The sequence below is a fragment of the Zootoca vivipara genome, chromosome 6, assembly GCF_963506605.1.
Source record: "Zootoca vivipara chromosome 6, rZooViv1.1, whole genome shotgun sequence".
NCBI lineage: Eukaryota > Metazoa > Chordata > Lepidosauria > Squamata > Lacertidae > Zootoca > Zootoca vivipara.
This window is the reverse complement of record NC_083281.1, coordinates 8939867-8956122: the sequence shown is the minus strand read 5'-3', so window position 1 is coordinate 8956122 and position 16256 is coordinate 8939867. Positions and strand designations below refer to the sequence as shown.

At 48.2% G+C, this 16256-nt stretch overlaps 1 protein-coding gene across 4 annotated transcripts in view; it reads left to right on the top strand.

Annotated features, from left to right (window-relative positions):
• The window catches only part of PTPRS (protein tyrosine phosphatase receptor type S), a 225725-nt gene that overhangs the window by 181023 nt on the left and 28446 nt on the right, over positions 1 to 16256 (top strand). For 2 of the 4 annotated variants that reach the window (XM_060275383.1, XM_035118881.2), the window contains 3 exons: positions 611 to 723; positions 6664 to 6711; positions 15819 to 15916. In XM_060275383.1, the coding sequence (XP_060131366.1) occupies positions 611 to 723; positions 6664 to 6711; positions 15819 to 15916 (259 nt within the window). The remainder of the gene's footprint in view (positions 1 to 610; positions 724 to 6663; positions 6712 to 15818; positions 15917 to 16256) is intronic. The other 2 variants (XM_035118880.2, XM_060275384.1) reach the window with 1 other exon arrangement.

The window sequence follows — 16256 nt, the reverse complement described above, 5'->3', positions numbered from 1 at the left end:
CTAGGTGAACTCTGCTGCATTTTCCTTTTCTCAATACTGTAATAAAAAAAGGTGACTTCACGTTGAGTCTCGAGTCTTCATTCTGACCTGTGGATTATCCTGCCTCCCTGACCACCCTGACATTCAGCAGCCATAACTTAGCAAAGCCAAGCATGCTTCCAGTTTTAACGCCCGTTCCCTCGGCTGTGGGAAACACCGGAGAATGCATCTAGACGGTGGAACTCCCTGCCTCATGAGATCCGCTTTGCCCTGCTCAGATTTGTCAGAATAAATTTGCCACTGCTTTGGGGAGTCTGTTTGGGAACCGTAATGTGCAGTTTTGCGTTGTTGTTGTTTTTCATTTAAGCGTAGCGTAAGCCAAGTTGGGGAGGGGGCTTCCCCCTTCCTCGGCCCAAATGTTGCTGGACTCTTGACTCCCATCATCCCAGACTATTGGCTGCTATGACTCCTGGGAGCTGGAGCTCGACAACATTTGGAGGGGGCCACCAGGGGGTCCCCAACACTGCAGAGGTGCAGCTCTACACACAACTCCTTGAAGCCTTGTCTTTTATCTGTGCTCTCTCTCTCTCTCTCTCTCTCTCTTCTTCTTCTTCTTCCTCCTGCTCTTCAGCAAACGAAAAGACTCTGAGCCGCGCATCAAGTGCATGCTGAACAACGCGGAGATCACTCCCCACCACCCCAAGGACCCTGTCGAGATGAGGCGGATCAACTTCCAGACCCCAGGTAAACAGGCCGCACGCCACCAGCACCCCCGGAATCTCCCCCCACCCCCTGAAACTTCACTCGAAGAAAGACCGACCCGGCTTGGTTGCTGCCAGCCAGAGTGTGCGGCCAAACTATACCTGCAGCCTTTGCAACGGCTGCCGTCGCCAAGCAACATCTCAGGTAGGAGGAGGAAATGCCCAGGTCGTGTGGGGCGGAAGAAGCAGTGGCATGTTTGCCTGCTAGGGAGACCTCTGGCAACGGGCGGCAAATCATGGCTGACCTTTGTCAGGGCAGTTTGCGTCCGCGATATTTGACGATCGCTGAAAAGCTGCAGAATGGGATGGTGGCCACAGGATCCAGAGAAGCTCTGCTTTCTGTTCCTTTTCTCTCTTTTTTTAATTTTAAAAAAGCAAGTTCCTAGTCCTTATTGAGCAACACAAGGGGGAAATCCCATACGTTTCTCTGCCTGGTGCTCTGACTGATACTTTCCTTTTTTTCCCGGGGAAGTAAGTAAGGGCTGTTGGCTTTCCTGGTGCTCAACAATTATGTTTTATCTGTGCTTTCTGCCGATATGTGAGCTTGCCTTTTGACTTCTAATGACTTATTTTCTTTTCTGGTTTTGTTTTGTTTTTAAAACAAAGATTTCTGGATTTAGGTAGGTAAGTTTAGGCAGCACCGCTCCATGCAGAAGTGAACAAACAAAAAAATGCAAAAATTCATTTATTAGTTTCGCTTTTTAAAGGCGAGGTGCTAGTCCTCATGACCAAACAGCGAAGTCTGAAAGTGTACAGGGAACGCTTGGCAGAACCTCAGGGCGCAAGGCAGGGCTGCCTGGGTGGGAATTCTAGTGCCTGGATGGGCTGTGGGTGCGATTTGATGTACCCCCCCCCACCCTCGATTTGCCTAGTGGAACTCAAAATTAGTGATGCCAAATTTGTGGGAGCACAATAAATTACGCCAAAAGAAGGTGGACTAGTGCAAGCGCACCCAAGTTTAGAAAGGATTCATAGTTCAGAATCCAACTTTCATTTGTGTGGGATTGATATAAAAATTAATAAGTTCCCTTAAAGGGAAATCAACCTCATAAGGAGGACTGAAAAGTTAATTAATTTTATATCAGGATTTTGATAACAATTAGATCAGCTGTTATTATTACTGCTACTATTATTTGTGCTATTGTTGTAACTGATGTTATTGGCACATTCTTACCCCTGGCTTCAGAGCAGGTTCATGTTTTGCCTCCTTCCTTGGAGGTTTCTAAGCAGAGGTTGGATGGCCATCTGCCAGGCACGCTTTAGCTGAGGTTCTAGACTACCATTGGGGTCCCTTCCAGTTCTGCAATTCCATGATTCTCTGATTCCCATTGTCATCAAACAGATTAGCCAATGCTCCAGGATGATGGGGGTTGTAGTCCAGATTCATTTGGGAACCCAAAGCTGAAGGACACAAAAACTGAAGGACACCAAGGTTTCTTTATATCTGGCTAAATATATTACACAGGTTTTGCACTGAATTGTTGCTGCTGCTGCTGTTTATTACTAATTCAGTGTTCTTCAGTCTCGAGTCCTGACAGTAAGAGCTGTTCGGCAGTGGAATTTGCTACCAAGGAGTGTGGTGGAGTCTCCTTCTTTGGAGGTCTTTAAGCAGAGTATTGACAGCCATCTGTCAGGAATGCTTTGATGGTGTTTCCTGCTTGGCAGGGGGTTGGACTGGATGGCCCTTGTGGTCTCTTCCAACTCTATGATTCTATGAGTCGGACTACAATTCCCATCATCCCTTAGCTGGGTCAACTGCTGAATTAGAAACAGCCTGCAATAAATTGTAATAATTGTAATAATTATTGTAATAATAATGAAAGAATGCAAAACATGTGTGTATTATGTCTATAGATAAGATATTGGGACTTTATAGCTCCTTCGGTTCCCATGTGTTGCTGGAATACAAATCCCATCATCCTGGAGCGTTGGCTAAGCTGGCCGATGGTGATGGCAGTTGTAACTCGGCAGCCTCTGGAGACCCAAGGTTGAAGGATACGGCCACTTTTCTTCAGCCTTGTTGATGGACTACAGCTCCCATATTTCCCAGCCAGCATAGGCAACGGTCAAGGACGATGGGAGCTGGAGTTTAGCCTTTCCCTTGCCCATCAGCTGACGTTTCCCAAGTGATGCCAGTTGATTGCCAGGTGGGTGTGTTTTAGGTGGTTCCCCAGTCCTGAAACAGGAAATGGAGAACCCAGAAAAAGTGCCCAAAACGCCTCCCAGAAATTTTTGGGTTTAGTCGAGCAAATTGGAAGGAGAGGGGTCTGGTAAGGGGGAAACCAAGGGTTGTATTGTCTATGGAAAGATCCGTTATTTAATCCAGACCAGGATTCCAGAATCCTCTGGCCCACCCCAGGACTCAAAGAGGATTCTGGGAGGAACAGCATCAGACTGTAGGCAGGGGGGGGGGTCAAGGAAAAGCACCCTTTGGGGTTGGGCTAGATGATCCTCAGGGTCCCTTCCGACTCTGCAATTCTGTGGATAACTAGTTCTTATTTCTAAGAGCCCCAGGCCTCTGAACTCAGCAGGAGATCAGGAGGAAGGGAGTTTTAAAAGCCTAGCTCCAGAATGGAGAGAATATGTGGTTTTATCTGTTTTTTCCAGTGATTTTGTTTGTCAAAACAAAAACAAAAAACTTTTTCACCCTGGCTTTTTCCATGGTTTCCGGGTGCTGCGTGTGGTTAGGAATGGTCCTGTGTTGTTTTGTTTGGGGTTTTGCTTTCAATGTGCATACATACCACACCCTCACTCGCTTGAAGGTGTGCTCACACGTACATGCATAACAGTCGTAAGGAATATCAATTAATTCCACAGGCTGTTATGTGGCCTTCCAGGCATTTGTGTCTCACCTGCAGGAATCAACCCAGCGGCCGCTTTTGCCCAAATCAAACCCGGGATGTACTTTCTTGCTTTGCCCTGCAGCTTGTGTAGGAACGCCTGAGGCTTTCTTTGCATGGCTGGGTTGCAGCCTGCTGCATTGCACGGGGTTGGGCTAGATGACCGTGGGTGTCCCTTCCAACCCACAATCCTATGGCAATGGGGTTGCATCCATTGCTCCTCCCCCTCGTTTGCCTGCCCACTGAAAGCATGCAGCCCCAAGAAGCAGGGCTGGGGAAACCCAGTCAGATGGGCAGGGTACAAATAATAGAATTATTATTATTATTATTATTTTGCCTTTATGGCATGTGAGGCAGCCACCCCCCAAGCTGAGAAAAGGCTCTCCACCCCTGACATATAGAAAAGCTGCCAGGTGCCGCGTCTCATCTCAGAAGCAGAGAACAGGGCTATGTGTTGACGTTTGTTATCTCTGGGCATCTGGTGAGGAATCTGGTGTCCAACCTGGAACTGCTTCTCCTGCTTCGAGAGCCAACAGTGGTGTAGTGGTTAAGAGCGGTGGACTCGTAATCTGGTGAACCAAGTTCGCTTCCCTACTCCTCGACATGCAGCTGCTGGGTGACCTTGGGCTAGTCACACTTCTCTGAAGTCTCTCAGCCTCACTCACCTCACAGAGTGTTTGCTGTGGGGGAGGAAGGGAAAGGAGAATGTTAGCCACTTTGAGACTCCTTAAGCGCAGGAAAGGCAGGATATCAAGTCCAAACTCTCCTCCTCCTCCTCCTCCTCCTCCTCCTCTTCTTCTTCTTCTCCTCTTCTTCCCCTTTGCAGCCTGCTTGCATGTTCCTCCTCGCTTTGGCCAAACCAAAGGACAGAAGCACTTTTTCATTAATGCAGTGCATAGTTAATCTCTGGAACTCCCTCCCACAGGAGGCAACGATGCCCCCCAACCTGGTTGGCTTTTATATTTGTTAAGAGCTGCCTACAGTGGCTGGGGCATCCCAGTCAGATGGGCAGGGTATTTATTATTATTATTATGGAGAGGGTTCTATCTCCATTGCGGCTTTCTGCACAATGAGCAAACAGGTGGTACCAGGGACGAAAAAGAATCATTGCCACATCCGCTGGTGATGTTGGCAGGATCACTGGGGGAGAAGAAATCAGAGAGCAAGAGGAACTGGTATTTCCCTCTCAAATGTTGGAGGGAGGGGATTCAGATTAATATAATATAATATAATATAATATAATATACAGTGGTACCTCATGTTGCGTACGGGATCCGTTTCGGCAGCCCGTTCGCAACATGAAAAGGCCGCAACATGAAGCGCTGCATCTGCGCATGCGTGTGATGCAATGTGGTGCTTCTGCAGATACACAAAGTGCAATTTAGCGCTTCTGCGCATCCGCGCAGGTTACGGACGCACCAAACCCAGAAGTAACCCGCTCCGGGACTTACGGGTTTGGCGCGTCCGTAACCTGAAAAGACGCAACATGAAGCAGCCGTATCATGAGGTATGACTGTAACATAGTATCGTATCGTATAAATCTTTATTGTGTTCCAAAGACCCATAGAACAATTTCAGAACAAAATACAGTTAAGACAGCCTACTACAAAAGAGAGAGAAACCGAGGCAGTCGTTTTGTTATGTCTCGAGCATGATGATCTTTGTTTCTTTTAACTTCCGAAAGAAACTTTGCCACAGCCAGTATAATATCATTAGACCTGTCATCCAAAAGATATTTAATATGGGAGGCTTCAGATTTTCCCGGCAGATTTGCCAGTGAGGGTTTGAGCAGTAAGATATGCTTCATACCATCGACATCCTGAGAACATAAACAAAAGCCTATTCTGATAAGGGATGCCTCTCAGAATGCCATTTAGCACTTCCGATGGAAATACATTTAGTCTGGCTTTGGTAAATAAACACTGATAGGTTGGTACAGACAGGTTCCTAAGATATGAGGATATCTGAAAGTCGTACCCATATTGGATTCCTGCTGCTACCGGGCCACAGATTACATGAGATCGAGATCACAGGTCACTTTGTGAAATGTCCCAAAGCCTTTGTCTTAGGGATTCAAAGGTGGGATTCAAAGGTGGGATTCAAAGGCCCAGATGATACAAGAGGGATGGTGGCAGTCCAATCGAGGTGGCTTTTCTGGCCATAGTTTTCAGCCATGGGTTGAAGCAGATTCAGTCGTGGATTCAGTCCTGTTCATCTTTAAAGGCAGCCCTTACTAATCCAAACTTTCCAAAACAGCCTGAGAACCGGAAAAAGATGGCCGTCCTTTGCAGTTCACTCTTCCTCCAAATTTTTCACTGTAGTTCTTCACCCCAAAGTTGCCTGATATCAGGGGGAAGTGTCATTAAAATAAAAAAAAACGAAATGCATGCGTTAAAGAAAACGACAGTACAAAAGGGTGTGTTGCTTATGGGGAGATTGCATTGCGAAAAGTGCACATGCATTTAAACGCTGATGGTTTTTATATTGAGGTTTTCTTTATGCAAACCGAAGTGGAGAGCTGAACAGGAGGAAGTGGAGAAAGTAACGGATTTGCCCATGCCTAACTTTTAATGCAAAACTTAACATGTAAAGAGACTTTGGTGGTTGGGGCGGGAGAGTGGAGAGTGGGCGGGGGTCGCCTCCTCCAAATTTTCTTCAGTGTTTCCTTGACATCAAGATATGCATTCAATTGTTTTTTCGTTGCAAGGGCCTTGCTCAGCCGCTTTTTTTGGTAGGTGGGGGAGGCGAAGGGGCTTAAGGTGGGATAAGATTCTGGATAAAACAAAGCAGCTCTTTTGTTTTAAGTCCTGCCCCCCCTCCCCCCATGCACACACCCAAGAACGTGGTGACCGAAAAACAGACAAAGCCCCAACCCATTGCGAAAAGGAGAAAAAAGTGGGGAGGCGGAGGGAGAGGGGAAAGAAGAAGCAAACACCTTTCATTTCCTCTCGAATTTTGTGTTGCTTTTTTTCTGTTTTCTGTTTTCTTGGTTGAGTAGTGTTTTTTCCTTTTTTATAAAAGTCTATATATTTTGTTTTTGTTTTGTTTTTTTGTTTTGTTTTTTGTTTTCCTGTTTTCTGCAGATTCTGGGCTGAGCAGTCCCCTCAGTGACCCTGAGTTTGACCTTGAAAGTTAGTTCCTGTGTGTTTTCGTTCCTGTCCGTTTCATTGGTTGTGTCCCCCTCCCCTCTTCCTCTCAGCGCCACCCGACCTTCCCCACCCCCCCAAATATATATATTTCCGTTTTCCTTCTGTTTGCACTTTCCTCCTCCCATGTTCATTCTCACCCTGCCCCTCTCTGCATATCTGTGGCTTTTGCCGTTGCGTCCCTTGTGCTGCTTGTCTCATCTCCAAACCGTGCTTCCAGTTTTACAGTTCTCGAAACAAAAAGGCTTTTTGCAAAACGGTCGAAATTGCGACTGAATCCGTGTGTTTCGTTTCGCTGCAGTCCTGCGCATAAGCTTCGCAGAAGTAAGCACAGTTGAGTTCAATGGGATTTACTCCTATAGGACTGCAGCCTGTGGGTTGTATCCATAGCTGCCAAGTATCCCGTATCTGCCGGGAAAACTCCTTTTTTCTTACCGTTTCCCGGCGGTCTCCCGTTTAGGTTAAAATCCCGGTATTGTCCCTTAAATCGACTTCGGCCCGGCGGCCATTTTTCTGGTGCCGCTTTGCCCTTCTATGGGCACCAGAAAATGGCGGCGCCGGAAGTTGCTTCCGCGGATGACCGGAAGTTGCGTGACGCGACTTCCGGTTGCGCTTTGCCCTTTTATGGGCACCAGAAAATGGCGACGCCGGCGCCGGAAGTCGCTTTTACGTGTTTCCGGTAATGCGCGGAAGCGACTTCCGGCGCCGGCGCCGCCATTTTCTGGTGCCCATAGAAGGGCGAAGCGCCACCGGAAGTTGCGTCACGCAACTTCCGGTCATGCGCGCGCTGCCGATCCCGGATCTTTACCTCCGGAACTTGGCAGGTATGGTTGTATCCAACTTGAATTCTGCTCAAGAGTAGACCCACTAGGTTGTATCCAGTGACATTCCCATTGGAATGAATTGCCTTTGGTCCATTAATCTCCGTGGGTACCACTAACATTGGAATCGGCGTGTGGTGTGGGCCTAAGAAAGTCACTTCCATTCACTTCCTTGGTTTGCACCTAACTAAATCCTACTCTGAGTAAACCCACGTACATTAACGGACACTGCTAATTTACGACTTGGGCTGCAATCCTAACCTCACTTCCCTTGGGATTATGTCTTGCAATTGGGCATATTCATGAGCAGGCGAGGTTGCAGCCCTACTCAGAGTAGACCCATTGCAGTTAAAGGTCTTGGCTAACTTGGGTTCAATGGGTTTACTCTGGAGTGGAACTCAGTTGGAGGCAACCCTCCCATGTGTTTATCGGTATAGCAGTTTGCATTTATATATTACGATAGTTAATTTTCCCCCATCTCCCCCATTTGTATGCCAGTTCCAGAGAATTCAGGGCCACCTTCAAACAGCCAGCACAATCGGCTGTTTCCCAGGAGTGGCTCCAGGGTCTTTTGTGTGTGGAAGTGGGGTTGAGCGGGGGGGGGGGAGGTTGCGGCCTTCCCCCTGCATCTTCTCCCCACCTAGGGAGAGCACATTAGGTTTTCTGTTAGGGATTGCAGCCCCCCCCCCCGGGCTGAGAAAATATTCCCCACCCCCGATGTATAGGAAATATGCTAGGTGCTGCTTCCCATCTCAGAAGCAGAGACAACGTTTGTCCTCTCCGGGCATCCTGAGAACTGTTGTTTACCCCCCTCCCAGCGCCCTGTGCAAACTATGGTTCCCAGCCTTTGTGCGAGAGGGGGAGGCGCATGTTGTGCTTTAAATGTGGGTGTCTTTTAGGCATTCCACGACTGTGGGAGCAAAAAAACGAACAACCCACGACCATTAACTCCTCAGCTGGAACCCAGCTGCAGAAGAATTTCCAGGAGACTGTAATCCTCTCCGGATCCCAGCGGGTTTTTTTTTTTACTAAGCACCTGAGTTGTTTTTTGCTTTTTGTTTAAAGAAGCAAGCAGCAACAGTATGCCTCTTCTGTTGAACTGCAATTACTTCAGCGGCAGCAGGGGAGGCCTCTGGTCTATGCAGCAGATGTTTGGCCGATTTCGTCCGTCAAATGATCCGGCTCGTAGAAAGAGTGAAGGGGGGGGGTGGAGAGAGAGAGAGAGAAGCTTGAATTCTTTGCAATAACAAGATTAAGGAGATTTCAAGGGATTTGAAACGCTAGATGAGAACTCTCTCCCCTAAGATCTCTCTCTTTCAAAGCCAGAAAATATGGCCTCGGTCAACAGCTTGATTTCCCGGAAAGCTGCTTTGACTTTGAGCAAAATGTGGGGTTGGGGGGACGGAGAGAGAGGGGAGGGGCGGACTCTCTCCCTTGCACCAAAATGCAGAAAGTAGTACGAGAAACAGATAGGTGGTTAAAGCCAGATTCCCGCAATCATACCAACCCTTGGGGGTAGGGGCTGGTACCGGAATCAAAAGGAGGAATTGCAGTGGTTTGGGGTTAGAATGCTTCCCCCGCACTCCCCAAGTTGGCAAGGGGAGCCTGAGGGAAACTTGGCAGCATAGGGTGTTTCTGAAACTCTCGTGAATGGGGAGAATCGTAGAATTGTAGCGTTGGAATGTACCCAAGGGTCATCTAGTCCAACCCCCTGCAATGCTGGAGTTTCTACTAGGTTGCCCAGGAGTGGTGGCCATCCAGCCTCTGCTTAAAAACCTCCAAGGAAGGAGAGTCCATCACCATCTGAGGGACGTCCGTTCTACTGTCGAATGGCTGTTAAACATCAGAATATCCTCCCTAATGTTGAGTCAGAATCTCCTTTCTCATACTGTAATTTAATCCACTGATTCAGGTCCTAGCCTCCGGAACAGGAGATAACAAGCTGGCTCCATCTTCCATGGGATAGTCCTTCAGATATTTGAAGCTGGCTATCGTGTCTCCTCTCAGTCTCCTCTTTTCCAAGCTGAACATATCCAGCTCCTTCAACCGTTCCTCATAAGGCTTGGTTTCCAGAGCCTTGATCATCTTGGTCACCCTCCTCTGCACACCTTCCAGCTTGCCAATAACCCCTTCAGTTCTTCTGCCCAGAACTGGACACAGTGTTCCAGTTGTGGTCTGACCAAGGCACAATAGAGAGGGAATATTACTTCCCTTGATCTTGGACACTAAACTTGAAAATATACCCACCCCAAGCTTTGCACAGGGTTGCAGCAGTCAGCCTTCTCTGAGCTGGGCTAATTCTGTTGCATCTCCATATCAGGAGGGCAAGTTAACTCACTCATCTGCAGGGAGCCCAAAGAGAAAAAGGTATGCTCAGGGTTATGAATCATCTAGGTATGCAGTGGGCACTCTCCTCTGTGGATGAGTACTTTTGACTCACAGAGGCCTTCTATTATTTAACTTGCTCCTTTCGCATGAGAAGTAAACACAATTTGGGGGGTTTTTTTAGGGGGTTTCAGGCCTCTTTCATAGGTGTCTGCTTAAATCCCCAAACCCCAGGAATTTCAAGTATTTTTTATTCCTTGGTAGGTTTTTATTTTTTATTTGTTTGCAATGCACTTGCAAAAGATGACTGAGCCCCGTCAAGCTCAGGGAAACTTGCACCCGAGTAAGCACGCAAAAGGCTTCACTGTTACTGATCTCACTGGATAGCTCAGGCATCCCCAAACTTCGGCCCTCCAGATATTTTGGACTACAATTCCCATCTTCCCCGACCACTGGTCCTGTTAGCTAGGGATCACGGGAGTTGTAGGCCAAAAACATCTGGAGGGCCGCAGTTTGGGGATGCCTGGGATAGCTAAAGCTGCAGTCCCGTCCATTGAACTGAATGTCTGAACTTACGAGTAGACACTGTAGGTTAGGCCCTATCTGTTTACCTGTTCTGGATCCAGGCTTAAAGGAGGAGAATAGTTGGGTGAGAGGTTTCAGGAAGGAGTCTGCATAGCCCTTTGGGGGGACATTTATGAAGTCCAAATGTCTGGCTGGAAACTAATCGAAGCAGGAAATGTATTTACCTAGCTGAGCTGCCCTTTCAGGTCTACAGAGGTATCTTCTAGGTTTCGGCAGTTGACAACTGCTATTCTCTTGTATGTTTTCTGGCTCCCAATAGCCCAGGTTTGCCTTCTGCACCTCTTAAGGGTGGGAGAGGGGAGCAGGGAGACCCTCTTTCTCTATCTCCAGCCCTTCCATGTGTTACAGTCTTTGTTCCTTGCCGAGCTTGGTGAAGAAGAAAGCCAACTTTTTGCAAAAGCACACTGTAAAACTGGTGAATACAGCACTAGCTTTTGTCATCTTTGTCCCCAAGTTCTCAGGTTATTTTATTGCTATGCTGCTGCTGCTGCTTGATGCCGCTTTTAACCATGCAACACCCAATAGGGCTCGAAATTCTCCATGGCTTCCCATCATCTCCCCCACCTCTCCCGTATCCGTTCCCAAGTCACAGCAGTGGTTTCTCAGAAGGAGGAATGAACTTCCCATGGTTCCCAACTCACTTCCCATGGTTCCCAACTCACTTCCCATGGTTCCCAACTCACTTCCCATGACTACCAGCTGATTCCCCATGGCTCTCATTGCCTTTGGAACTTGACAGGCAGAGCTGATGATCCATTGTACGCACACACAACCCCATAATAATAATAATAATAATAATAATAATAACAACAACAACAACAATAACAATAACAACAACAATAATAATAAAAAATATTATTATTTATACCCCGCCCATCTGGCTGGGTTTCCCCAGCCACTCTCGGCGGCTTCCAACAAAATATTAAAATACAATAGTCCGTCAAACATTAAAAGCTTCCTTAAACAGGGCTGACTTCAGATGTCTTCTAAAAGCCTGGTAGTTGCTTTTCTCTTTGACATCTGGTGGGAGGGCGTTCCACAGGGCGGGTGCCACTACTGAAAAGGCCCTCTGCCTGGTTCCCTGTAACTTGGCTCCTCACAGCGAGGGAACCGCCAGATGGCCCTCACTCGGCACTGGACCTCCGTGTCCGGGCAGAACGATGGGGGTGGAGACGCTCTTTCAGGTATACTGGACCGAGGCTGTTTACGGCTTTAAAGGTCAGCACCAACACTTTGAATTGTGCTCGGAAACGTACTGGGAGCCAATGTAGGTCTTTCAAGACCGGTGTTATGTGGTCTCGGCGGCTGTTCCCAGTCACCAGTCTAGCTGCTGCATTCTGGATTAGTTGTAGTTTCCGGGTCACCTGCAAAGGTAGCCCCACATAGAGCGCATTGCAGTAGTCCAAGCAAGAGAGAAGTAGAGAATTCACCATTTTAGCGAGACAATGTGCAGGCAGGGAGGGTCTCAGCCTGCGTACCAGATGGAGCTGGTAGACAGCTGCCCTGGACACAGAATTGACCTGCACCTCCATGGACAGCTGTGAGTCCAAAATGACTCCCAGGCTTCACACCTGGTCCTTCAGGGGCACAGTTACCCCATTCAGGACCAGGGAGTCCTCCACACCTGCCCGCCTCCTGTCCCCCCAAAATAGTACTTCTTCTGTCTTGTCAGGATTCAATCTCAATCTGTTAGCCGCCATCCATCCTCCAACCGCCTCCAGGCACTCACACAGGACCTTCACTGCCTTCACTGGTCCTGATTTGAAAGAGAGGTAGAGCTGGGTATCATCCGCATACTGATGAACACCCAGCCCAAACCCCCTGATGATCTCTCCCAGCGGCTGCATGTAGATGTTGAAAAGCAGGAGGAGAGTGCCTTCTTAGGCTACATGCCTACACTGCACATTTTAAACCAGTTTAAATGCCACAGGTTCTCTCCAAGACCTCCCAAGAATTTGTGGGCATGCAGGGAGCTTTCCTGAGATCGGCACCTATTTCTTTTGCAAACTGCAGTTCCCAGGAAAGGCATCTATGGCAGTGAAACCATAAAACGTCTAAAAGGAGGTGAGGGGGAGCTGGGTTTTTTTAGTGCTTCCCTTTATTAAGCAAAAGTTTGTGCCTGCCGCAAGTTATCATGGTTAGGGAGAAAGGGATGGGACTCCTTGGGACCCGATTTGCTAGTTTGCTTCCTGCAAGAGCTTTTTTATATAAGGCGAACATTTAGAACCGAAACACACAGCTCATCTGCGACTGTCTGTTGTAGTAGAGGCCAGAAATCTGCCCCCCCCCTTTTCCGAATAAAGTGTAGAATTGCTCTAAGATGACAGACCTATTCGTCCTTTCTCGGAAGTAAGTCCCGCTGAAGTCACTACTGAGTAAGCATGCATGAAATTGGGCTGTAACTGATTTATGCCACAGCGTTTTCTAGGCAGTAACCTACTTCTCTGAATCTATGCATTGTCATAAGACGGTTCCACAATGAATCAGCTTAATTAATGCGAACGCCTCCTTAGCGGCGCTGATTCTGCGTCCTCACATTTCTTCCACAAATTCAAGCAGTGTGGAATCTTTTAAAAAATGTAATAAAATACTCTTTTCACGCACACAGCGCTTTTTCTATTTTATCCTTGCAATTCCAGGCATCATTCTCATGCACCGAATCCCTAGTAGGCTTCTTAATCATATTGAAATTCGGTTTGCCGGGACTGGTTTAACACACACACACACACACACACACACAAACACGCTAGCTGCAGATTTGAGAGAGAAGGAAAAATCCTGTGGATCTCATACCAAAACAGCTACCAGAACTAGAAAAGGGTGCAAGGTTTTGGGGGACAGTTGCCCAATTTCAAATGGAGGGATGAGTTCTGTCCGTGATGCCTTTGCCCAGCAACCTCAGACATGTGAGGACGGGCTGAAGTCTTTCAGGTTAAGCAAAGGCACTCTGCCTTTGTTAAGCAGGATGAATATTGGAGGATTCCTGACAGATCAAAGGAAGGACTTTTTCATGCAGCACACTGGTTAAACCAGGGGTCAGCAACCTTTTTTCAGCCGTGGGCCGGTCCACCATCCATCAGACCATCTGGTGGGCCGGACTATATTTTGAAAAAAAATAATAATGAAGGAATTCCTATGCCCCACAAATAACCCAGAGATGCATTTTAAATAAAAGGACACATTCTACTCATGTAAAAACACGCTGATTCCCAGACCGTCAGCGGGCCGGATTGAGAAGGCGATTGAGCCGCATCCAGCCCACGGGCCTTAGGTTGCGTACCCCTGGGTTTAACTGAGGAACTCCCTCCTGCAGGAGGCAACAGTGGCTTTAAAACAGAGTTAGACGTATTCCTGGATGGGAGGGCTGTTGCCGACTGGTGGCTCTGCTTTGCCCCCCCCCAGTTCTCCTGGGGAGAAGGATCCAAAACTGCTGCTATTTAAAAAAAAACTGCAGCAGAATTAGAGACCTGGGAATAGTTTCATTGGGCGGATCCTGCCCTCCTTTCTTCCCCGAGGGGAACAGCACCAAACCATCAAGGGCGTTTCCTTCCTCCAGATTTGCAAATGGCCAAGAGAAGATCTGCAGTCTCTTTAACAAACACCCTCTCCAATAAAGAGGCCTGACTTCTTCTATGTAAAAAAAATCCCATGCGAGAAAGAAGTGGCAAGCATTTCCAAAATTCTGTAGAAGTGGTTTGTAGCCAACTTAAGTCCTGTTCAGAATAGACCCCTTGAAATGAATGGATATCAGTCACATCCATTCATTTCGATGGGTTTGCTCTGAGTAGAACTTAACATTGGATTCAACCAAGTGACCTTTTCCATAAACATTGGGGTTTTTTGGAAGTGGAGAAATCTACCACTGGGGGGGGGGGGCTCCCACCAGCATCACCAATGCAGTAGAATGTTTCTCCCCCTCCCCATGTGATAAGATTACAAATAACGGCATCCTGCATTTTATAGCATTGCTCTCAGGAAATATTAGCTGGGACGGCAGCTTTCACGAGACCAATTTATCCCCAAATGGTGGGGAGAAAGGAGCCTCTCAGTGACACAGAAATGGGCTCTTCCAGGAAGATAAATGAATGTTAGGTGTTATTAGGGGAGGGTGCTGTGACCCCTCTCTGCCTCAAACACAAGTTCCGAACATTTAAATGACTCCCCATCCTCCTTAAGTACATTATGGTACAATGCACTAAGGCATTCTTCCTGCAGAAGCTCTCCCCTTCCAGAGCCCTTACGGGAAGGTCCACGGCTCACCCACTTGGCATGCAGAAGGCCCCAAATTCAGTTCCCGGCATCTCCAAGTAGGGCTGGGAGAGACCCCTGGCCAGCATAGGCAATACTGAGCTCAGTGACAGTGCAAGGTAGTTTCTCTCTATAGAATATTTGAACGAGTCTGTCGTCAGGCTGCCTGAAACCATGCAGAGTTGCTGCCTGCCGGTACAGGCCAGGTGTTGCCCAAGTGGTGCCCCCACCCAGATGTTGTCAGGGATGATGGGAGTTGTAGTCATAGCAACTACCTCCAGGGGGGGCACACACACACCCCGGCTAACTCTGGCTGCCTGCTGCAGCTGCTTCCTTTAGCTTCACGGGAAGACAAAGCCGCGTTGGCCTCGCACCTTTTGGGAAACCTCTGCTTTTCCTCCTCCATTTCCAGCACCACCCCCAGGCGCATCGCACTCTTCTCATTTCACTGGCCAACTCAACCATACCCCCCCCCCTTTGAAACCTCTGTGCGGTGTGTCTTGTTTTTATCTGGGTTCCTATATATGTATCTATTAGTATTATTTATCATTGCAACGACCCTCTTTGCACTCGACACATCGTTTGTTTGCTGTGTTGGCACTGGTATGTTGCCGACTTTGTTTTGCTTTTCTTGGAGGGGGGGCAGTTCCCTCGCTTCCTTCCTTCTTTCCACCCGACATCACCCTCCCTTCGCGACGTCACTATTTGGGAATCGCTGCGATGTGCCTGCAGTCAGAATCTTTTCCTCTTCTGTTCTCGTTTGCTCCTTTGTTAGTTTGTCTCTATTAAAATGAAGGGGGGATTCCCTCCCCTCCCTCCGATTTTTCGGTAAATGTCGAGAACGGGGCCATCATGGGGAAAGAACTCTCTTCATTTCCCTCTCCAGTTTCCAAGGACACAATTTCGAGCCCTCACAGTTTCTCTCTCCCCCACCCCCACCCCCCGCACTCCTTTCTAACCCTCCTTTCATTGCAGTTTTTTGTTTTCAGAAAAAAAATTAATCTGAATTGTATGTTTGCTACAGAACGGTCTTTTTTGTTTTAACTGAAGGCCACTTTTCCCTCCCACTTCTCCTCCCCCCCCACCTGTCTCACCCCCCCAAAAAAAAAATAGGTATGCTGAGCCACCCACCCATCCCCATTTCGGAGCTGGCAGACCACACAGAGCACCTCAAGGCGAACGACAACCTGAAGCTCTCTCAGGAGTACGAGGTACGAAGGAGCATTATGGGCTGGCAGCGGATGGGGGGGACGCATCGTAGGTAGGGCGGATGGGGCTACGTGTTATGAGGGACGCAGCCTAAAATTGCAGCCCTCCGCTCCGTAACGGCAAACCCAGGAACTGGGGGTGTTTGTGGCCCTCTGCATGTTTCTTAGCTCTGGAGCACCCAGAACAACTTGGCATTCTTCCCCATGCCTCTTCTCTGGACTGGCCCTAGGAGCCCATCCTCAGGCACTGATTCGCCTCCGTCCTCTCTGATTGGCTCCGATCAGATCAAAGGGCAAGCCTCTCAGTGGCTGAAAAGTGCCACCTTCGTTCTGATTGGGCAGC